Source organism: Varroa destructor, unplaced genomic scaffold (genome assembly GCF_002443255.2).
Source record: "Varroa destructor unplaced genomic scaffold, Vdes_3.0 BEIS01000003.1, whole genome shotgun sequence".
NCBI lineage: Eukaryota > Metazoa > Arthropoda > Arachnida > Mesostigmata > Varroidae > Varroa > Varroa destructor.
In genome coordinates this window covers 39,869,621-39,894,643 of record NW_019211456.1, presented here as the reverse complement: position 1 = coordinate 39,894,643, position 25,023 = coordinate 39,869,621, and the positions used below count along the sequence as shown (strand labels likewise).

At 38.5% G+C, this 25,023-nt stretch overlaps 2 protein-coding genes across 6 annotated transcripts in view; one reads left to right on the top strand and one right to left on the bottom strand.

Annotated features, from left to right (window-relative positions):
* The window catches only part of app (Palmitoyltransferase app), a 32,906-nt gene extending 20,511 nt beyond the window's left edge, over positions 1-12,395 (bottom strand). For 3 of the 5 annotated variants that reach the window (XR_015323195.1, XM_086982810.1, XM_086982812.1), the window contains exons 1-2: positions 10,630-12,395; positions 587-747 (exon numbers count right to left, since the gene is read on the bottom strand). Coding sequence is in view for 4 of the 5 variants with exons in the window: in XM_086982810.1 (XP_086838936.1) it covers positions 587-747; positions 10,630-10,907 (439 nt within the window). In the remaining variant the exon portion in view is untranslated. Of the gene's footprint in view, positions 1-586; positions 748-2,104; positions 2,302-10,629 lie in introns of those variants that run through there. The other 2 variants (XM_022800360.2, XM_086982811.1) reach the window with 2 other exon arrangements.
* A 16-nt stretch (positions 12,396-12,411) lies between these two features.
* On the top strand, positions 12,412-24,953 carry LOC111248284 (syntaxin-7-like). The gene is made up of 2 exons (XM_022800366.2): positions 12,412-13,437; positions 22,303-24,953. Exons 1-2 carry the CDS (start codon positions 13,399-13,401, stop codon positions 23,056-23,058), a joined length of 795 nt encoding a protein of 264 aa, XP_022656101.1. The 5' UTR covers positions 12,412-13,398; the 3' UTR covers positions 23,059-24,953.
* The last annotated feature ends 70 nt before the right edge of the window (positions 24,954-25,023 follow it).

Genomic DNA, 25,023 nt, shown 5'->3' with positions numbered 1-25,023 from the left:
TTTTTTTTGCTTCATTATTAAGCCATAACTAATGCCGACAAGTGCATATACCTCCATCCATTTCGATTGCAGCGTGAGTAATTAGGTTAGGAAAGCACGTACACGGGCGACCTCACTTGACTCATTCCTTTCATAAGACCTATGCCCAATCACTTCGTTCCTTCAACCCTAACTTCTGTCAATTTCATTATCCTTGGCGCTCCGTGAAAGCTATGATGATTAATAATCATGCTGCACTAGGCGACAATTATTATGAATTAGCCCTGCCAAGAGGCTGAATAGATGTATAACATCAAAAAGAAGCTATCAAAAACCATTGCTTGAAATGTATCAGTATATGTGCTGCCTAGAAATACCTAGCATTTATTCACGGAATTGCCTAATTTTCTCTAAGAGAAGTACACAAATGTAGACGACATGCACCGTTTAGCATGCTCTTAGTACAGTCTCAACATTTTATTTATACGAGAATTCTATCCCTCGATTTTTAATTTGAGTCTGATTTTGGATAAAAGGACAACTATAAATACGTTAGGCAAAAATATGACCAGCTTAATCGGAACTTGTGTCAGTCGAAACCACGTACCTATCTGTTTCTCGATGTGGGCAGCTTCTTCAGGTGTGGCCCTGGGTATCACCCCCGGATCAGAGAATGACGTCCTAAACAACGAGAGCATTACAAATATAAATAGACCCCCCGCCACTGCAGGGATCCATCGACCGATATTCGTGAACAGGTACGGGCAGCTGAAAAGATAAAAACGTTTAACTAAATTAGAACTGAAATATATTTGAGTACCTTCAGGTGAACAACGATAGAAAAGCAAATGTGGCCCGTTTGATAGAGTGCTAGTGCTCGTTCCGTGTAGATTCAGTGAGCTGAAATAGAAAGTCTCTACATCTCAGCAAAGTGTTAAATTTCGATGTGATCCTGGCCTATATTGGATACTCCGCTGTATGCAGGTCCGATAGTATCGAAAGTATAGCTGCTATGAAATGCTATTGCAAAGTATGTGGTGCCTAAAAATATGCTAACGACAAGCCTGAGCAAAAAATACTGAAACTCCAAGGATCTAAATGGGGTACGATAATGTGTTTACTGGTGCTAAATTATTCGTGCTAACGAAATAAGCTGTCGTTGAAGTCAGTCGTTGACAATTATTAATAAAGCTGTTTGAATTAAAGCTTTTCAATCTGTCCAATGGACGAATCTGCGATTCCGACTATGGCTGGCCGGCTAAAAAGGAAACAAGAGGCGAAGAAACCTAGATGAAGTACAGCAGGCTACTCGCATTTAGCCCAGATGGAGTCTTGTTACTGCCATTAGGCAGCTATTTCTGCAGAAAAAAAAAATTGAAAGCACGAACAGACAGAAGTGATCTGTCAGGGCAAAGAACTAAATAGTGGTGGCAACAACAGTAGAAACAGGTACCGCTAAAACCAACAGTAGCTATTCTCATCCTGCGACGGTTGAGGCTTCGTCTCATACTTCGAAGGCTAGAACCTTATTATTGCGAAATGATGGGACAGCTGCTAATCTTAATGGCGGCATCAATAATAGATCCAGCTTCAAACAGGTTCTAAACATTGCTAGCAACAACAAATAATGACAGTTGTAAACGCCTTTGCTTCTCGTGAACACTGAATCTGATTGTAATAACAGTATTATTATAATACTAATACAACTATTTTGCAAAATCTCGGTAAAATATTTCTTAGATATTTAGTAATTTTTCAGGCCATGACGATTCTAATACTCAATATCACAACTTACGAATTTCCTACGGAAAAGGTTTATTGCAAATGGTAGATTTCCGAAAATCACAAATATCAAGCCTTCGCGAATTTGAAATATCCCTCAGCGTATTTAAGTACCGAAAGTAGCAATCCTGACCCCTCGTCGATAAGAAATGGGCGAATAGACACAAATAGAAATGAAGGGTGGGTTTAGTCGAATCTGGTATGTAATTTATTATTATATCGACCCTGAATAACGATTTGCCAAAGAGTATTCTAAAGCACTTCGTCTAAAGGCAGGGCCATAAACAGAAGTATTAGATTGAAACTAAAGTGTTCACGAATTTACAAATGCATATGACCGTACCTCTTTAAAGTTTTCAGTTCTTCTAAGGAAAGCCAAATGTTGTAATTGTGTATACCACAAAAAAAAAACGACGAAGTATGTCGACTACCACAGTCACGTGAAACTGTGTTCACACATAGTTGATTGAAGTCAACATGTATTAGAACATTGTCACACCACTGTTCATGAACGAATGAAATCATAATTTCACACTATTCTGTTTTTGTAACGGCCTTACGCTTGTAGTGCTGAAGGCACGTCCATGACGCGCGAGAAGCCTTAGAATGTGCCGATTCGGTTACAGCTATGCACAATGTTCCAAGTGAAAACCTCTAATCATGACGGGCAGCGGCAGCTAATGTGATTATTATTAACCAGATTATCTGCAAACGTTCTTTACGCTTCCCGCACGTTGTCACATATACCGTACGGTGGTCTAGTTCCACACGTACAGTATCCCGCGCCTATACTACATTATGAAGTCTCCCGGTCACGCTTAACGTTCACTCATTTATTATACGTTTTATAAAAAATAATTTGAGAAAGTAGCCCAAGGTAAACATTTATTGTAAATGTCAGAAATATTTCGTGGTCTTTACCAACGTAACCCGTCTATGAATGTGTCTGTCTTCGTTTGAATACTGAAATGAAGATTCCTGAAGGATTCAGGAGAAGTTTCAACGAGTATGAATTTTTATATAAGGATTTTTCTGTGTTATTAGGAAATCCGAAAGAAGCCAAAATAGAAACAGACGAAATGCGTCGTGATAAACGCTGGGAAAAATATACATATATCAATATCTGAAGTAGGTCATGAGTTTTGATCAACGTTTTTGCATCTATATCAACATTGGCATATGGAATGGAAACACTTCTGCTTAAAACAAACGAAGAAAAAGTCTTTCAGATGTATATGTATATTGATATATATCTACGAAAAAAGTAGCGCTTTTAATATTCGAACAACGCAGATATACGAAGATATATATGCGCGCACCTTTACGCAAGGCTAACCCAAGTATCCGCTCACTTACACATTGGAATGGTATTCTTTTATTACTGTACTAGAAATGGTAATTCTTCTTTTCCCCGCTTTTTATATAGTGCGTGCTTTAAATCGAACAACGTGTAAGTACGGTGTGGAGTAAGGACATATGGCCTCTTTGCAGCTCATGTTAATCTTACGAACGGAACGGGATGGAACGAGAGTCTGACATACAATTCGCCTACTATCTCTATTAAAAAATGATTAATGCAATGTTTTGACATGAGTCCGCGACCTACTTACACGCCTAATTTATACGAATGCTTTTATCTAGATGAAGCACATTAGCAAGCGACATAAAGCGTTGTTTTAATTTAATCCCAACGCCTTATATATATATATATTTTTTTTTTATTAGTTGTCGCATATCACGTATGTTGATAAGCAGATGTTGGAACCGTTTTCTTTGTTGCAGAAAGACCTTGAATTCGAATCCGCCAGATCCGAATATCCGATGAAAATCAGTGACATCACGTACGCACGCATCTAGTAGCTACGGAAACAAACCAGAGCAAACAACCGAGTTTTCTCCGAAATTTTGAGAAACTTATTACAATGGTGACTCCATAGGTAAGAAATAGAGGCTTACTTAATAATTTTATTCTCTCAAAAGTTGCCTGAAGAAATAGTAAAATAAAACTTTTCTAAGAAAATGCCTTTCTCACTTGACAAGCCTTTTTTAGGGGTTTCTCTTAGCTGAAAAGTTCTCGTGTTTGCTCTACACATCCTGGGTTTGGTTCCCATATTGGCTGGTCTTTGACTTCGCCTAGAGACAGATAAGAAGTAAGGAATTTTTTTTTTGATACTAGACATATTTGCCTAAGACAAAATTTAGCGGTCCAAAACGATGGCAGTAGCCTTGAACAGCAATAGCTCTCTAGCTACATACGACCTTTCATTGTGAAAAACTTAGAACAGGAAAACAATTAGAAGCTTCCGACTACTAATTTACCCGCCCAAAATATTTACAATATAAATTCCACTCCTGAATATACTTGTTTCCAATTATAATATTTATTATATAAATTATAAAACGTTCCATTTATCAATATAAAAAAAATTGTTGTTTTAGAGAATCGTTGAAATGCGTTTTGCGGTTTTCTGAAAAAAATTATGCGGTAGCGAGCTTCCTTTGACCTTGTTTTTAAGGACTAATCTGGAAAGGATTCGGGTTTTTCCGTTACAGTGATGCAGATAAAGTCTGGAAATCACAATGTGTTTTATTATTGCTACATATTCTAGCAGAAGCTCTCGACTAAAAACGCACTCATCTATTGTCTTGACATAAAAAGACAACTTTGAAATTATTATATAGCTCTACTGCACCTTCTTCTTTTTAGCGCTACTTTCGTTTTCAGAGACACTGATTCATACATCAGAGCTGGATATTTAACTAGATACTTCCTAATTACATGAGGGAAGCTTTTTTACAACGGTAAAGCACAATATTTGGAAGGGTTTTGGTTCTTAGAAGTCATGGGTTTCTATACTGTAAATGATTTTCGCTTTTCACAATTCCCTAGGCTGTTTCCTAATATTCCCCTAGTTCACAATATATATACATATATATATATATACTGTGAACAATAGAATCGTATCCTAAAATTGGAAATTTTAGTTCAAATTTTCATTAGTACATAAAAGTTTACAAAATCAGAAGTGCGCACCGCTGCAAAATTTTTATAAAAAAAATATCAAAATAAGAAATTCTAATACCCTTTATCTTATAGTTGGCGCTACTTTCCGTGTGGGTGACACCTCTGGTGCACCCTTACATGAGCTTCCTTTGTGATGTTTTTGTTTTATTTGGTTGGCCCTTAAAGAAAAGTTTTAGGTGAACGAAAGCCCGTCTCCACATATGTATAGTCAGCTCGTGACTATCTGCTAACGTTACCTTACGAATTCGGACTAAAAGAGTTATGATCGAAGAAGTATGAGAAGGAAAAAGAATCATTTTCGGCTTTAAATGTTTTCCTCTTTTTGGTAAAGTAAAAGGTTGGTGCAAAGTGCCGATGAAATATGGCGCATATATTCCCATTGTTAAACACATAATGGTTCACTCCCCCCAACAAAGGAGCCCTGCCATATTTTAAGCAAGGAGCCTTATGCGTATAACGATCGCCAATGCAGAAGCGGATTGTGCAAAAATCTTATCGTCTATTTTTCGTACGATAGTTACCTAGGGTGTATAAGGTATTCTCTGTACAAACTAAACGAAAAAAGAAGTAATCTATTAATAAACGCAGCTAAACACGCGTACCCTAAATAAGAATGATGATAACTCCAAACATCGATTAAATGCATGTCAAAAAAAGTGTCTATCATTTTGACCGAGATATTATACCGTGCCATACACCGGCCACTTTTTAACAGTTACATTGTCATCTTCTCCCTGTTATTTGATAAACTTGCTGAAATGTTGGGCAAAGATGACAAGTAACTCATCATGGTATAAATATTTCGAGCTAAAAAGTGGTGTTTCGTGAAACATATGTAAAAAGTCGAAATGGACTCACGTGGGGACACAATGTCTCATTTTCAAATTATCCTTGTGTCCGAGAACATATAGCAAATCACTGAAATGAACTAGCACCGTTAGATGTATAATGCCTTCAACTTCAGTTCTCGTTTTGGAGAAAATACAATCTTGTGATGCCTCTTTGACGCCAGTTTTTTGGTTCAGATAGATGTTTTGCTCTAACAGAAAATACGGTATGATGAAATAGCTTCTAAATGAGCGTACCTTAATTCTTGTAAAGAGCCTTAAAATCTCGGGTAGCTAAATGCTAACATAAAATCAACAGGAGCCTAAGGCAAATGTGGGCTGAAGCCTTTACTGAAGAAGTGTTAGACTTCCACGTGCTGAGAATAAAATACTTTATATTTTATCATTTTTATTTATCCTCATGCGGTGTTGAAATACGCTTCTAAAATATTTTTCAGCATGTCTCACAGAATTAATATTTCAAATATTCCATTATTCAATTCTTCAGTATTGGCGTCTATTCGTGCACAACAGCTTGATTACTTGACTGGCCGTTTAATCCTCGATTTACAGATAATTGTTTCCGTATAAAGCGAGCAGGGGTCTTGCCTGTTAATCAGTTCTGCATGAACTTTTTTTAATGGAAACAGCAGCGTACTTATTGGGAGTATATTTGTAGTATTAAAAATTAAAGATGAATTATTTGACCTTTTTTCGTAGATGACATAAAGATGCCTCACAATAATAGGCTCATTTCTCCCCATTTCACGCCTTAAGTTGAAAAGTTAATTTTTTATGTGCATTGTTAATATTAGCCCCATGTTTCCATCAATTTATTTGTTAGACTTGTCATACAGCTGAGACAGGAACTCTCAACGTTAAAGGAACCTGTGCTACATTCTACACAAGAATTGTCCTGACAATTTGATGACTTCGTCAAAAATGTCAGTTGTTCATACCAAGTTTACTGTCGTTACAACGTTGTTTTGCAACGGATTATTTTGGTTAAAAATTAGTAAATCTGCTAAATTTTGTTCACGGTTGACTTTTTTTTTAACGATTTATGATTTATCAGCTTTCGACGGCTAGCTGACAACGACAACTAAAGATATTAAAAATACTGCACTTCATAGACCAAAGGATGATAAACGTGGATAAAGTGTTAAATCGGTGGTCATTGACCTGCTTATGTTTGGGCTAGTTTTTCCTGTAGAATATTTTTTACGGTTTTTCTTTTTGTGCGCGTTCGCATTTATCTTCTGTTGTATTTGTTTTATCAGTTAGGCGTTGTGGTACTACAAGGGTTTATCTTGGTATGGCCATATTCAAATATTTATGTAAACCAGTTTCTGGTGTTGTTCATCGGCTCCGACACTCTCAACAATCCGTCGTGGTCATGGCAGCGCTAACAAAAAAAAAGCCAATCAGCCGCGATTCTATTGATGATGCTCGTCTGGCCGCAATTTACGTCGAAACGGCCAGCATTTTTGTGTACGATGTAGGCAAACACACTTATAGAGTCTTAAAGGCAGTACAAGGTATGCACTAACTAAAATGTTTTTGCTGCTTATTTTATTTGGGACCTGCTTAACGCCAGCAAGTGTCTTCCGTAGCTGAATTAGATAAAATCTCATATAATAAATATCATAAACCGGCTAAAAATACAAAAGGAAATGCTCGATCTGACATGACATATCTTTACTTGGTGTCCTTAAAATGAGCTTGGCTTGATTTGGGGGTAAAAACGCACTGGCAAAACATAATATTTTCCTGACAGCAGATGCTACGAGAGCTCCATAACAGGTTTTCTGCAGATACATAGTGATTAACCCAATTTCTCCATAAATTACAGTTGTGAGCAGCGGGGATATACCAGAATGGCTAACGCTCCCATCAATTGTATATGAAGGCACAATTGGTATTTTTTAAGTAAATTATTTGCGCGATCGCCTTGCGGGTTAATAAAAGAACGCTACTGCCAAGATTTTTGCATTCTGCAGCAGCAAAATCTATTTTCTCTATTGGACTCAGATTGTGTTTATCTCATACTATACAATGCGAAGCAAGAATTTCTTACCAGTTATAGACCCTTTATATAGCATGCATTTGCGTATCTCTTACTACCCTAACAGATACAAAATGAAAACTTTCTAACTGTTAAATGATTCGCCACATCCAATTTAGAATTTGGACTCATATATATATATATATATATATATATATATATATTTGGTCTGTTCTTTATTTCAAAAAAATTTTTTACACGTTCCTAAAATGTTATTGCCAATTGCTATGTGTATCCAATATCACCACCACTCACGTTGCAAAGTCCAAAACAATTCACATGTTTTTTTAAAACTATTCCTTCTTTAATTCACCAATAACTTTTTAATCGTACCTCATTAAGCGATACTGGTAAGCATGAATTCAAAGTGCCGTTAAAATATGCTACAAACAAAACGACCAAAAAGTCCGAAAGGTAAAAAAGAGTTCGAAAAGCTGCAGCTTATCTGGGCAAACCAAGTAGACGAATTTGTATTTTTCTTTCCAAAAAACAACCGTTAATGTTTATATCAAAAATGAATTTTTGAACCGTGTTGATACACTTTGAGTCCTCTAAATATAAAAGCTATTTAGGACCTTACGATTCGCCGTATGGTTGCCTTATAGAAATTTTACTCGGGTTTTTCGTAACCCAAAAACTGGCCAATAACGCAGGTCGAAAAATTTTATCAATCAATTTCAGGTCGAAGAAAGTTTTTGTATCTTCGAGTGTGTTCTTCCATCGTAAAGAGACTGTAGAATAATAGGTCATTTAGCTAATTGCGAAAACGACGCACTGTCTTTCTAATACGACGAGTTTTGTTCTGCAAAGAATAGCCTTTTTTCGATTACTGACGATGGTAGATGAGCGAAAGTTCAAATTTAGGTAACGTACCCTAAATAGTTATATAAACCCCTAAAGGCAAATGTTTCAATCAACCATACTAGTCTATTTACTCCGGATAAGGATTGCCTGCACTCTGGTAGTGACCTAATTTGTTTAGTGAGAAGAGGTCGTTAAACGGAATACTTATGACCCCACCTGCAAGTATAACTTAATAAAATTATCGCGATAAAAGCTTTTCCAATTTATAATAGGTCAAGTTTGCGAGCGGGCTTTGTCGATGTCTGAAAACACCCACAAAGTGACTATTGTTTAATGCAATAATTTTTCACTTGCGACTTACCTAATGTTTCTATTTTAATATGGAGCCACCTTACGCTAGGTATGTTAAGATATCTAACGTAGTTCCTCGTGTCAAGGACTCTCGTGCTCCGACCATACATTTAATTTGCACAAACACCTGACCACTGTATCCATAAGAGTCCTTCGTTGTACGAAGTTTTCGTTCTAAAGGTCATAATTAGTTCGTAGAAGAATAAAGAATGGGCCAACGGGGCGTTAAGCGTCCGATAAGATACGATGGCCAACATTTAGCTGGCTTTTGTCTGCTTAGGGCGCTCTTTTCTGAATCGTAGAATGTGAATCGAAAGTGTTCCTCAGCCTCCAGTGAATCGACGGGTGTTAGACAGACAGGCAACTAATTGTTTGCCTGACCCTCAGATTTTTAGACTGAAGAACGCCGCACCACCAATCTCCATCGGCACCACCAGCAACAACTACGTTACGAATAGGTACGTTACCGAGACTCTAACACTAAATAACGACAGACCACCCACACCATATATATGTATATATATATATATATTAACGCGCATAAATTTTTTAAGTACGATTTTGGCGAATCGGAAAAAACGCATGACAGCTGTTATATGTATTATTACCTGTTAGTCAGTTTTCAACAAAGCAGGAGTAATATACTGATGGGCAACCTGCAGGCTTTGTTCTGCGCCTACCTAATTTATTAAGCAAACCTCGAGCACGCTGGCTTACGCTACACAATTTGCACAGAAATATACGTTTTTGCGTTATACGACATATAAGCATGGACATTGCTGATAGCCACTTAAGTCCTAATACGACGTTGTTTTAAGCAGGAAATGTGAAAATACTCGCTTCCGTCGATTTACAGTCAACCAAATCAACACTACGCTCTACGATCAAAAGCAAACTTTTTTCCTTGTAGGGAAAAGGATTTGGCCAGTCGGCTTCATCTTCCGCGCTGATTTTCCCAGAAGCGAACCAGCCAAAAATTGACTTCAATTTGTCGTCTTGGGTCTGGCAAACAAGCAGACAAACAAGCACAGACTTTTAGCAACACCATGATAATAGATAGATAATGAGTAGAATAAAATTGTTGAAATGAGTACAGTTGTTCTATTTATAGAATGAAATGACTATCGCACTTAACACCTCAACTTACAAACTTTGCTAAACAAAGTACTATATTCATGCAATCTGGAATTGCACGAATATACTAGTTTGTATAGAATAGTGGCTTTTGTTCGAAGAACTTCGACTTTTGCCGCCCCGGTAATAAGCCGGGGCGGCTAGAGTCGACTCTAACCGGTGATTGAAGACCTCCAGAACACAATTGTTTCTTATAAACCGTTTCAATTGTTGCTACTATGTATCTGCTGTCGTGTTTTGCGTTAGGACGATAGACATGGCTAATACTGACAAACCGAAGTGAGAGAACTAAGTAAGTAACGCTTTTGTTATACGAAATATTGGGTCACGCGTCAATCTTCGAAAACCTTACAATGAATTCCTATTGATGTCGAGTAATTAAACATTTAGAAGAGTTTGTTATAGACCTACATAGTTGCTGCGGCATTACATAGTTTTATGTTTTATAGTCCTTATAGTATCCTTATAGTATACATAGTCATATGTTTTAAGGCTCTGATTGATCTAAAAGTATTACTAACCGTTTTGCTAGTTTTCAGTGGCTTTTTCGGCAGGTTGCGGCGATAATATCGATATATATGAGGTTACCTATTTCTGGTGTCTAAAAACAAATCAGATCGGATTTTTCTTTCTCGCTTTAATTTTATATTCAATTAACTTACTCGAAAACGAAGAATAGTGTACACGTGCCGATGATGAGGGTGCACGTAAATAAGAAGACATGAGTTTGTTTGGCCATCATGAGACGGCCATCACAGAAAAATTTATTCCTTCCGGGGAACACTTCGTAGCGTTTCTGACGTCGTCCACTTTTTTGAGGTGGGTGTCCGTATCCTCCACCACCACGGCCTCCGGAAGCCCCTCCGTGGCCCCGCTGGCCGCCGCCCGTCGTATCCGAGTCGTGTGGACGCATTAGCGGGGGTGTCCCGATCTGTCTCATTGTACGAGCGCGCTAACTAGACCTCGCAAAGAGCAGAGGTTTGACACCGCCAGCGGCGATGAGGGATACGAATGCTCTGAGGAACAAATGGTGGCGGCCAACCAGTCAACGAATAATGGGTGACTGCTAACCGCTGCTGCTGCTGTCGTTGTTTCTTCAGGTTTAAGCTCGACGCAGCGGCTAGTCGTAAGTGGCACAACTTGCGCAGCACATGCCCTCACATCACCGGGGCTATGCCTACATGCTGGAAAAGCTACATACGACAAAAGCCACTCAGAACAGCAACCACGTTCTGCTATCGTTTCACAACTGGCTAGCAGCATGACCAACTACTTCAACAGCGACTCGTACCGAGGACATACACAACAATAACAATAGCACACACTTGCGCTCCCAAACACATCGAGCAGTCACTCAACATCGAGACACCTGCACCGAGAGACTACTGTTAGCTACAAGAATAAACACTGGGATAAAAAAGTGTTGGATCAATGGAATTGCTTGTCTTTAGTTTCGCAAAATAATGATACACCGACCGGTGTAGTGTCTTTAGTCAATTTTTCACTAAATAGTAGATAGGAACCCATGCTTCAGCGGCGGAGAGCTGGTTGTTACCGATAAGATGATCCGAACATACGGGGCTATGTTAATCGCAGATATTCGTGCAGATACGCTTTGCTGGTTGGCTCCCAGTTGTATTAATGAATTGAGGAAAAAAGTGAGGGTATCTCGTGAGCTCGATTTAACAATGAAACCGAGTGGGCTCAACACGATAAGAGAAAAATGTATACACTCATTTAGATATATGTATATATATATGTATAGAGGCACGATATACATTCACAGCCATTCTCACACATGTTTTCTACATCCCGTACAGACTCCTGTATACACTCCTGCACCCAGATAGATATATGCTGTAATATTTATAAAGCATGTGTTAAACGAAATGAACAAACGGTCTAGATCAGTCAGCAGCTTTACTTCGGTACGAGACATCTCAATAGCTGTACTGCTGGTAAACACATATTCTGGCGGCTGACTCGAAATGCCGACGAACTATTAGGCGTTTCGTACTAGCAGCAGAATGATACACGAGTGTCGTCGTCGATGTATCTTTTCAATTTTGCTTTTTTCGTTTTTCCTCTGTTGTGTTTCTGTCATCGAGCTTCACACGGCGGTCGCATATTCCCGCAGATCGCAAGTGCAGGATAATGCCTTCACAGCTAGCCGATCTCAGTTTGACCGCCGCTACAACCACTTGAACCGGACACCCATTGGCTACTGGAACGGTGAGAGGCGCTACTACTGCATAAAGGACCATCGACACATCGTCACCATCTATCTCTTTGATCAACGGTCGTTCAGTCACTCTGTTAGATGACAACAAAGGGATAGTGTGTTATTGGCTGCCTCCGCTGGCTGTAGCGGTGCTATTGACGGCGATGGATGAAAGTACAACCACCACGCAGGATAGCAGAGAAAGCGGTATCACCAGCAAAACAAACGACTATTCGAAATTTAAAGGTTGCCGAGCCCATGGAAAGGAGGAGAGCGCTCCGCTAACAGAGTAGCGGCAAATTTGAATGCACAAAATCCAGAATAACAGCCACCTTGCAGTAACGATATTCCTGACAGGTTCCATCAGTAGATATTTGGGGCCGATAAATGGTTTCTGCTTATATCTGACCAGCGTAGGGTTTATCAGTACACTTAGTTTTGTCTCGATTATAAGTAAAGCCAGCCGCGTTTTGCTATCAAAGGGGTAGCAGCTGTCTGTTCATGAACCGGCTTAGCTGGCTGGTGTCCGACAAAAAAGGTTCACCTACAAATATATTCTATATATGTTTGAAAATTTCGCATACTTTCACTTAGAGATACCCTTTATTTGTAGAACGAAGACGGCGAATGACAAAATACCCCCCGCCCCCCTCCCCAATTGGCGTAAACAAGACTCGATGTAAATCGCTGTCTGGTAAGCATTTACAGGGGAACCACTGTAATCTCTGTGTGTATGGAAACAGCAGTCGCTCTGCTAAGAACAACCCAAATTAGTGGGTAGTTGTCTATGCGAAACTCCTTCGATTAAATTCGTATACCATCTAGTCAACAGTGGTGTTGTAGCAGCTTGTTAAGGATTTCCAGGAGACCAGCGCTAGCTGGTGCTCTTAGTGCTGATTTGTCTCGGTGTGTCTGTCTCCTGCTGTATCATCGTGGCATAAATAGTACGCATCGATTGATACGCATTTACGTGACGACGTAAACTACGTTTTCTTGCTGTTTTGGTTAGTGAACGAAGTCGTACGCCAGACAATCCTGGACGATAAAAGCTATAGCTACTCAGTTCGTCATCTTTTTCCACCGGCAGCTGCGAAGACCAAAACAAAGACAAGGTGTCATCGTTGACGTGGAATTATCTTGTCGTCGTTGTTAACAATTTCAGTGACGATTAGGCAGCCCCAACAGGGCAGCCAACTTCTCCGGCCTCATCATGTACCAGTCACAAGGAGATGTCGACCAACTCACGCAGGTTTGTTGATTTACAATTGGGCTTCAATGATTATCATCGATCAATACCAATTCCACCACTACTAAGATCAGATGCGGTCATGACTGTGTACAGCTAATGTACGTGTTGTCATTTATCAGCTAATAAAACAAAGTTAATTTTATAGATAACTGAAATGAGAGATGAATAGAATATGAATAAAAAAGGGTGAAAGTTAGCTTGTGTGTTCGGTGCTTAATTTTTTCCAAGGTAAATTGCTATCCCTTGATGAGTGTAAAAGATTCTGCAGTGCGGCAGACAGATTTCTGCTACAAAGACAGAATTCCTCGCTAAAGTGGCCGTGTCTCAGATGAGAGGGCTAGAGCTCAACCGGGTGGATATGGAGTCGATTTGTCCACGTCACCCGCTGTCACTTAATGGAATCAGTTATCATCACGGATGCAGTGTGGCTTAAATAAATGCAGTTCGAGTTGTTTCTTTCGTAATATATCATTGTTATTATTAGTGGGTAAAAACTGAACTACGCAGAGATACAGATCGAGCTTAACGGATAATCTGTGCAGTCACATGAGTCGGGGATAACGAGCGCCTTCATCATATCTATAGAACAAGCTGACCGTGTAATGTCATACGAGGCCAATAACAACCGCTGTAGGTTGAAGCTGTTTATCTATTAACGCAACACAGACTATGACTTCTTTTTCAAACCTCATACGGGTGGGTTATTCGTATGCAGTCATTATTAACTGAACGTAGCTATCATTTGATGATGAGCATCTGAAGACGCATATTGATTCCTTTCTGCGCCTCTATTTTTTTTGGTTAGTTTTTTTAGATGTTATTTAAATATTTCCAGATATTTCTCAAGAACTGCATACTGCTCGAGTACTATTTAGTTAGCAACACAGATTGAAAAAGATTTTTGCAAATAAAATAACCAAACGGGCGGCGGATTGCAGCAGCACGGAGTTTGTGCGGACGTTTTCAAATGTAGTGATATTAGGGAACTCTTCCTATTGCAGACCCGTCCTTCGGTTTCTGTTCCCTCCACAAGCTTCTGTTGCATACGTGAATAATCTCACGATGTTTATGATACCTTGCGAAGCGAGAGGGATTTCGTTAGGAAGTACAGTTCTATCAAGCAATCAACCAATCGTTTGGGTCACCCTAAGGCTACGCCTCTGTACGATATTTTGTTGTTTTTAGATTTACATTCTAAAGTTCCAACGACATGCATGGTATTTTTAAAGCATCATGTATCGTTCGGTACTAATTAATAATATGTCCCTAGGTTTTCGGGAAGTGTTCAGACATTAAACCCGTTACATGTTGAGCGTAATATATAATTTTGCACGCGGTGCCTCACTAGCAGTCTTTTGCGATAATTGATGGAGCAAATTAGTGGTTACGTCTTTGATTGCACTCAAATTAATGAGAAATTTTGGTAGAATATGCAAGAGCTATAAAAATATTTGCTACTTTAGCCTAGAGATTTTGTAGGCGTTATTCGATGTCGTCATCATTTCTGTAAGATGCAATACAATAGTTACGTGTCTGCCTATTGAAATTAAGGGTATGTAAAAATAAAAAAAATAAAGTCCGAATAAGGCTGTCTAAAGACTTAGTTTCGTTCTAAGAGCGAGCCCTCTGAAGCAACGCCTAATGGCTCGAGTATTGGATGTAAAACTTAAAATATCTAATTTATTCGACGCTATCAAGACTGTCTAATATTTATTTTATTCGAGGCTATCAATACTATCTAAGGTGACTAACAACAAGTTAAGAATTAAACGTTCGGTAAGTGTTTGATACGAAGCAAGTGATATAGGCCGCTTCACTTGCACTGGAATATTTTGTTTACAAAACGTCAGATTAGGGTTTTTCCTAATTTATGAAATTAGCTGTTTGGGACTTAGTATAATTTTGATTTTGTTGATTTATGTGGCTGTTGAAGCTAATGATGTACTTGCTTCAATCGTGCTAATAATAAAAATAGTAAAAGCCCAATAGCATCCGAGCTAATAAAATTTCACTTCCTCAGACTTAGCTAGGGTACATAAACGACGCAAACCTATACTAAGAACGTGGTTTTGACTGATAGGCTTTTTATGCAATTTGATTTTTATTCGCTTTGACGGAAGCTAGTGTACTTTTGTCACTAGTTATCGTCGGTTCAGTGGGGTGTAATTTTGATCCATGTATCCAAACCAGGATTTTCGTTGGACTTGTGTTTTGAAAATTCCCGTTTTTTGATGCGCATCCATTTACCAATACCGATTTTCAATATTCAGGGCTGACTGAATCGTTCTGGAACGCATCTAGCGTTTTTTCTTGCACCAATAATGTTTGAGTTCCATCGTACTGAAATATGAATCACGCTTTTTTTCTAGTAACATCGTGGCGGAGCAGCGTCTTCAGTGAAGACTGAGACATTTTTCTGTGAATAACTTTAGAGCTTATTTTATTTAGAAACGTTTTCAGAGTTCGACCACCGTGCCTGACTAATCTTGAATACCTGGCGCGACTTAAAACAGTTCTTCAATTGTAGGAAGGCAATATAGATAGGCTTCCTAAGCAAGTTTACAGTCAAAAAAGCATAGTCTGTACCATTAGCAGCAATCTTACATATGCCAACAAATTATTAAACAATGGCTATACGTTGTGGGTAACGGTTAGGCCTTAGAAAATCGATAAAAACATCTGTCTCAAAGTTAATGTTGTCGACACTGAAATTTCAGGCTGACAATGATTATTCCACAACAACCAAATTGAGCTTTTCTGTTCACAGACTATTCCAGAAAGCCTCAAATGCGCTTATCGGCACTAAAAATTTCGTTTTTTTCTACAGACCATGGGTCTGTCTTGGTTGATATATCGTATCGTCAAGGAGTATTTTTCCTAAAGATATGCAAAACAATTTGTTAATGAAAAGTTATATTTTTTTAACTATGACGATTCTCTATAAACAGATTTAATGATTGTCATCGGTGATAGTTACGAGTCAGTCTTCTTTCGGGTGTCGAGTATTCAATGATAAATCCACCTAACCTGGCAGGGTTTTCGAGCGTATTATTCATGTTCAGTGTTAAGTGTTTACGCATGAATTTTATGTCGTTTAACTATTGTTTTATGCCTTTTCACTTCAATGATAGGCTTTCATTGTTTGCTAATAAGATAAAATACTAACAGGGAATTCTGTTCTGACTAAATATGACCGATTTAGAACATTTGTGCGACACTAATGGTAGTAAATAGATGGCGGTCATTGTTGTAAACAATGAATACACCATTCAGTTATGATTTTCTGTGTGGAAAATAACTGGTAGGAATTGCCTTCCTAAGATACAAGTACAGTGATGGTGGTGATTAGCTAAGCAGCTCATCTAGTTCGCTTCGATTTATTATATAATTTGAGAAAGTACACAGTCTTCGAGCTAGAGCTTATCTGGTCCTACGACTATTATTACGATATTCTTCTCCTAGGTGCGGCAGCTGTTCATCAGGTAGTTGCATCTAGACCGTATTTCAGTAATACATTCATTGGCTCTGCAGTTTACGATTTATCAAAATCCATAACGATTTTCATCCATGCGAAAACTCGCCGCGTTTGTAGTACTGCTGGATGCTATGAGCCGACTGGTATCAATACGTAGAGGCTATAGCTGCTTGATATAATACTGTTTACAAAGTTTTAGTAAGCACCTTAATCCTTCTTTTGGCCTTGTGTTCCGCGCTTTGATTTGGTTTTGAACGGATTCCAAAAAACTCATTATTTTTTTTATTTCCTGGATGCGTTAACTTGAATTAATTTGCTTATTTTTTACCCAGATCTGTCTCTCCACAAGCATCACTAACGTGGCGTTCAACGGAATTTGTTGCGAATTACGCAAAAAAATTACAATGGGAACGTCCTATCTTTTTCAATGTATTAAGCAAACAACACGTAAGTATCCATCATGACACGCGTCCTATGCTTATGAACTCTTTCATATGTGTTGAACGTGTGATTACTCATTAATTTATTGCTTGCATGGCTACTTAATAAGCTCAATGTTACAACCAGACCACAATATACAGACGCTTACACGTAGTAGTGTATGAGAAAATTTATCATCTTTAGCAGCTATGAAATGTAACGCGGTCAATTTTATCCCGTTGTGAAAAACCTTTAGAATGGTCATTTTAACCGGTTTTGTTGAGCTTGAATTCAGTTCACTCACTAAGATTATTATGTACACCTCAGCTGCCACTATCACACGCAAAGCTAAGTACTCGCAACGATACTGCTGGCGCTGAACGTCGGTCTGATTAGCTGTTCGTCGCTAATTGAGTCTTTAGTTAAGATGCAGTGACGTGTCCAAGCTCGTCAGTGGTATGTATACTAAATTAAGGAGCAGTCCGACACATCTCATGGCACGGCAGCCTGTGTCTATTCTATGATAGACAGGCCGTACTAATGCAGTCATTTTGACTTGTGGAATCTCTTAAGTCAGGAGGAAAGGAAATGTTTGATAGCGGGTTCCTAAAACCTGGGTGGTAATTAAATCACCCAAAATCGGTTGCCTAGATACTGTAAGAACTACGTGACCTACTTACAAAAATGATATGTTACTATATAAACAGTTTTTTGTTTGATTAAAATCATAGGTATCATAGCATTTAGAAATGTGATTCTAGATTCAATCAAAAAATATACAGATAAGGTGCGAACTGTACGGAGGACAGATCACATACCGTGCCAATCGTATTTCGTTGAGCATTGTTAAGCGTTCTTTAAAGCATCGAATTCAATTAGTTGGAATAGCTGACCTGAAAGCAGCATGTTATAGCTACTGGGATTAAAGCTAAGGTCGGTTGTTTGACATGGTGAAAAAGACCACCGTTCTTATAAACGAACATACGCCAGGTTACATATCTGGTCTCGGGTTTACCGTACTCATTAGAGTGACATTTGGAAGAGGTTAGCTCTGAGCATGAGTTGCGCATTACCCGCTATTTTCGGTGGCGTAAGATAATTTAGGCTAATCTGTTAGGTTGTTTTGAGTTTAGTAGCTTAAAGGGCTTGTGAAACTTTTACATAGTATAAAACTGAAGAGCAATATTTCGGGTGTGTTAAATAACTAGAGTTTGAGAGCTAATGCCATATCTCGATTCTGTTTTCTTCGATTCGGGTTGTGATTGAAGTATGGCGACGAGATCGTATGCTATCGATCGCCGCCCTACACGTAAAATTCTTTAGGATTTCGAATGATCTGACAGCATTGACCATTTTCTTAAATTGCTCACTTCCGTTTCACGCCACTCTCTCGCCTCATCTTCCTCTAGTAGGCTGTACAGACTGACCTGTGTTTCGCCTATAGCGAAGATATATTCCAGGTTTTTTTGTCATATTGCCTCGAGTACACTATACGTATTTCCATCCATTTTTAACTCAGCTTACGAGCATTTAATCGTTTGTTTTTCATCTTTACTGTTTTTGTTACAATTTTGTAATACGTATTCCGGAAAATCGCACATTGAATTTTCAGAGAGCTTATAGTTCATATTTTGATTTGCTCACAAGCTTCGGTGACGTAGGAACTTGTTCTTTCGCCTAAGGTGTTAAAATATAGTCACCTTCTTCATGGTTTTTAATTTTCTAAGATGATTATATTAGTAGCAAACTGTCGTTTCGCCTACGGCTTGTTTATTCAATGTTTTCATCAGTTTTCGAAGTATTCCAAAAGTACTTTCACTTTCGAAAAACAAAAACATAATCACTGAGCCTTAATTTTCAGCATTAAACGATGTCCTTATTTCTGTGCTCAACATTGTCCAGTAATAGTTAGTCAGCTTATAGCTACAGATGTTCAGCAGTTTTATGTAGATATTTGCCAAATTTGGTATGCTTATGATTCGTAGTTTGAAACCGCTCGAGTCTTGCAACCGTGAAGTAGCTCTGGACGAGCCGACACTTACGCGCTAATATAGGATAACCATGAGAACTCGTTATTCTCATAGATCAGATAATTAAATAGTTACTGGGTACAGAAATACGTAGTTGAGTCCTCACAGATCTCTTAATCACTGTGCATCATTATAGCCAATTCATTGTAATCTAAATATTCGATGTTGTTAATCATATTATTTTAAAATATTCAACTGAAAAGTAATGTAGTCATTTATAATAGAAATCAAATTTTTAGATGAAGCGTTAAAAGTATCATGTACTTGACAATATGCTCGAAAAGGTTTAATGTAGACGCAGATTCGTTGTGCCAGCAAGGAAGCCTTTCTAAGACGGCATCTTTTCACCTTTATTTAGACTCCAGGTTACAGATATTTGACATATATATAGGAAAATACAGGCACGGATAGACCTGGACTCCGGATTGAACTGGAGGTCGCAAAATATGCTTATCAAATGCTACGACTTGTACTAGAATGTTTAATCATAATGGGGAACAGTAAATGTTTCGAATTTACCGGCATCAACCGTTGAGCATTCTTTCGGCAGCTGACTCCCGATATGAAATAGACATGCCCGGATTCGGACCTAAACCGCCACGTGTCCCTGACATTAGCAGGCAAACGCGATCATGAGAACAACGTGGAACCTAAGCAACGGCAAAGGTAGTCGCTAGCAGTTTCATCTGAACGATTCAATGGCTTTTAAGATCAACTCATCGCTTGCGGAACACTTCTTGGTGGATAAGACTTGGTCATCCGATCTCTCGATGACTTAATATATATTAATAATGCTGATAAGGCGTAAATGATCGCTTGAATTGTTATTATTCCTGTAGTTGTTAAAAGAGGCAACTCAAAAAGGAAGTCTGGTTTTTGGGGTAGCACGTCTAGTAGTTGCTAGTGTTTAATTTAAACGCATTTGTAACAGTGAAATTGCATTATTGGCCGTCATCGTTGCATGATATATTACAAAAAAGAAAAGAAAACCATTGGCGATAGTGGTACAATGCGTTATTTACAAGGGTTGTTTACAGGCAATTATCCACAGCTTACAACTGTGGATAATTGCTTGTAAACAAAAATGTTTCAACCCAATGGAGGATCGTAGAAAAAGTGATTAAAAGAAATATCGACGTGTAGACGACAGTGTAATTGTTTTTACCAGATTTTATGAACACTAAAGCCCCTTACTGATGATATGCAAAGAAAGCTGAAGATCTTGGTGCAGAATAAATGTTACTCATGGTAGTAAAGTTTTACCTTGATTTAACTCTAACAAAAACGATGACTTGTACCACCCAGCAATATATAAGGATAAAAAAAAATATCACATTTTTATATTTACAGCAAGCATTTAGCCAAAGTTGCTTTGCCGAAATGCTCGATATCTCCTTCGCTGTAGTCTGCGAGGGCAATCGATCAAACTTATAAAAGAGTGGAAATGATATTGTTCGACATTTTGGTACTCTTGTTTTGCAACTGACAAAATAAAAACAATTTTGACTCTTTTTTTTTATTCGATTGTTTTTGTTATCGTAGTTAAAAAACGAATTGATTATTACGGATATATTACAGCTGTATACTAAATAGTGTTGCTTTACTGCCAAATATTTATATACTATTTGTATATCTATCGAAGTATTCAGTGGCGGAAAAATATAAACGATTTTTTAGGTGCTTTCGAATTTCAGACAATATGAGTCAGTGCTGGTACCATAAAAGCCGAGACTTGGCACTAGTAGATATTCTTTAATTGTTGGAAAGGCTTTATAAATGCCTTAAAAGTAAATGAAACATTCGCTATAATTTAAATTTTATTACGATAAACGAACAAATGCTGCTCAGGCTCATATGGAAACGCCAACATGCGTTGTCGAAAAAGAAACGGTCCAGAGATGGTTCTGTCGCTTTCGCTCGGGAAGTTTCGATATGAAAGCTGCCCTCGTAATGGTTGACCAATCACGAAAAAAGTTAAGCTACACTGACACGTGAGTAGCCATGGCGCCGCCTGAAAACTAAGCATCCACCACCGAAGACTTCAAAGCCATTTGGAAAAAGCTAGCTACAAAAGGAGGGCTGATGTTTGGGTGCTATACGACTTGACGAAACAGAATTCACTCAATCGTGTTTCCATCCCTAAGGCTTCACAGAAATGCAACAAAATCGAGGTTTTTCGTTTGATGACGGGTTTATAAGAAGTCGATTATATAAGACAATGAGCGAAAAAGGTCATAGCCACAGCGGGAAAAGGTTCACAAAAACTGCTTGGACTGATCCGAAAGAAGGTTATGCTATATATTTGACAGCTTTGGAATACAATCGTGTATATGAGCTGCTGTCGCTTGACAAAGTAATTTATTTGAATTTCTGCTGCCAACAACAAACATGATTATAAGAAGCTACTGAAAAAATCGATTTATACAAGTGGACAAAAGCGCATCGTATTCCACCACTACAGTGCCAGATAACACAAATTTTTAGCTAACCAGCAAACATTGCAAGATTTGAGGAGAACTTTTAATAATAATAATTTAACTTAAAATTTTGCATCATCAGACTATCAGCATCTGTTTCGGTTTCTGCAAAACCCTGTGGATTGTTTTAATTTTATTTTAGTAAAATGGCGCAAAAATTACTTGTGACAGTTTTTCATTCACAAACTAAAGACGTTTTATAGTGATTGGATTATGATGATATTTGAAAAATGGCAAATGATCATCGATCAGAATATCTCATATTAAGTTTTAAAATATTATTAAAAAATTGCTTTAATTTTGGATGAAAAACCGTCAATACCTTTTCGACAACCTAATACTTTGCCATACATTGGTTAGTGTTACTTAATAATGATCTCTTATCTATGTTATCTAATAAATAACTGACGTTTCTCGTTTCTCTGGTGTTTGCACTTTGCCTGATTGCGCCCAATGATTCCAGACGATCACGACAAACATTCGCAAGATCTCGCAGAATGTCAACTCTATGCAGCAGATGATTATGCAACTGCAGTCGGCGCCGTCATCCGACAATGAGTCCGTCCGACAGCAATTGAGTAAAATGCAAAGTTACACCAATCAGCTAGCGAAGGACACAAATAAACTACTCAAAGAGTTGTCGGCCAATAACTCGGGAGCCAAGAACAAAATTGTCAAAGATCGGCTAGCCAGCGATTTCTCTGATTCGCTCAAAGCGTTCCAGTCAATCCAACATAAAGAGGTAGATCAGGGTCGCGCAGAGGTTCGGCGAGCCCGTGCAGCCAGTCAGCGTGGCAATCTCATCGAGCTTGGAGGTCAGCTGCCACCTCCGCCCAGCACACGGCCTGGGCAGCAGCAGACGCAACAGCAGGCCCAGCCGTCAAGTGGCTACCAACAAATTCTCATAATGAAGGAGGACCCGAATACGGAAATAGTGCGTCAATGGGAAGAACAAGTCAGCGAGCTTGAACAAAACATAATTGACGTGAATGTCATATTCAAGGAACTCGCCACAATGGTCCACGAGCAGGGCGAAGTGATTGACTCGATTGAAGCGAGCGTCGATAGCGCCACCATCCGGGTGGCCGAGGGGGCCGAACAACTAAGTCAGGCCCGTCATCACCAGGAGCGTGCACGAAGGAAGCAGATCTGTCTCATCGGCTCAGGCATCATAGCACTGGCTATCTTAATTCTCATTATCTACAACTCTGTAAAATGATTGGTGAGAGAGAGAAAGCAAGTGAGAGATTGTCGATGAGTGAACAAAATGAAACAGAACGAAGACAACGTGGAACATCTGATAAGTATAATTCGGTTGCAGCGAAAAGAACAAAGGAAAAAAGTAAAAGAATCAAAGGGAAATCACAGAATTGATATACTGCAAACACTATACGCATATTTACAGACACGACAACAGAAACAAACAGTGGCGCACGAAATAAAATAAAAAACTACTACAGGCATACGTTTAAAGTAGCAGCAGCAGAAGCAAGAACAACAACAACAAATGGATGATGAAAATAGGCAATACGTAAATACTAGAGAAAAGCGAGCGATTTAAACAAAAATTACGATAGAGAGAGAGGGGGCAGAAGAAACGCGGAAAGGGGAGGAGAAGGGTATATTGAAAGGAAAAATATCAGTTTGGCCCTTAATGTAGAAAGCTGGACGTACACAAAGAAAAGTTACAGTACAAGAAAGAGCCTATTCAGCTACGTGGTCCAGGTTTTCAGATACTTCAAGAGAATCGTGATGGTTTGAGTGCCGTTTATTGGTTTGCTTCTCCCTTTCTCTCTCCCCCTGTCAAACTTCAGTTCTCCTTCGCTGATCAATTGAGTGACGTCTAAAGCATTGAAGTCTGACGAAGATTAATTGCTAATGGATCAAACAAGACAACACATGCATATATATACATATAGGCGAAAGCATGTAAGGAAGACCCGAGAACAGGGTCTTCTACACCAGTTGGTTATTGTTATGATTACTATTACAATTTTATTTGCTATTATTTTTTTAACCAGGCGCTGCACATTACAGAAGCTGTCGTTGGCATTCTGGGTATAAACAATAACTATTACTTTACTGTTATTGCGAGCAGATGTTATGACTAAACATACTAGAACAGCAACGGTCAGGTCGAGCAAGACACGTAACAAGTTGGCGCATTAGAGGAAAGGTTGCATGATGATGTTGGTGATAGAAAAGAAACTGGATGATAAAAAAGAAACTGGATAATTATAACGCCAAAAATTTACGGGAACCACGCATATAGATTTGCTTGTACATAAGGATAATACTCAGAATATAAGTTTCTATAATTAGAACAACCTATCGTGAAAAGCACAAGAAAAATTTAACTTTATGCAATCGTGTTCGAACGCAGAGATGTCGCAGTGAATAAATAAATGTAACCTGTAATAAGAAAGCAACTGATTGATGGGAAACGGAAGAAACAACTAGAAAAAGAGGTTGCGCTATTATGAATAAAACAAGCTATTTTGTCTGCATTATTTTGAAGAAAAAGATACTTATGATACTACAGAATATATTAAAATGCGAAAAAGCCTGAAAAATTATTGTCGCGCTTTTATCAGGTTATGTTAGGTCATCAATCACACCGTATAATATAGTAATAGCAGTATGTACACATAGTCACTATGACTGATGTAAGAAAAGGAAGCTTAAAATAGCTATGAAATGACGATAGTACAGCCAAATATGATAATTCTGGTTTTTTTTCAAAAGTTGACGATGTTAGCGCCGCTGATGTATGCGTCTCTATTAAACGAGTCTAACACATTAGCCTCCCCCCCCCCCCTTCGCGTCAAGATATGAGACAATTGTTACTCTGGGCCACATGAAGTCGGCCATTTTAAGTCCAACCGTTTATTTTATTGAGGCGAATGCACGAGTATTATAAAAGTTGCTGAAGATCGAAAAAGAAGATCTGAGCAGCGACTTTGAAACGCCGCTGTGATTCCACGAAGATGACAGAGAAGAAACCTTCAAGGTGAGAGTAATAATAATAATAATGATAAGTTTATTCTAATCACTGACTTAACGCCACTTATATCACGACACCTTGAAATAAATAGCTTGATATTCTTTAAAAAATGCTAATGTCTATCATTGAACGTAGATAGACAGGTATTTATTTGCCTGTGCAACAGAACGCATTACAGGA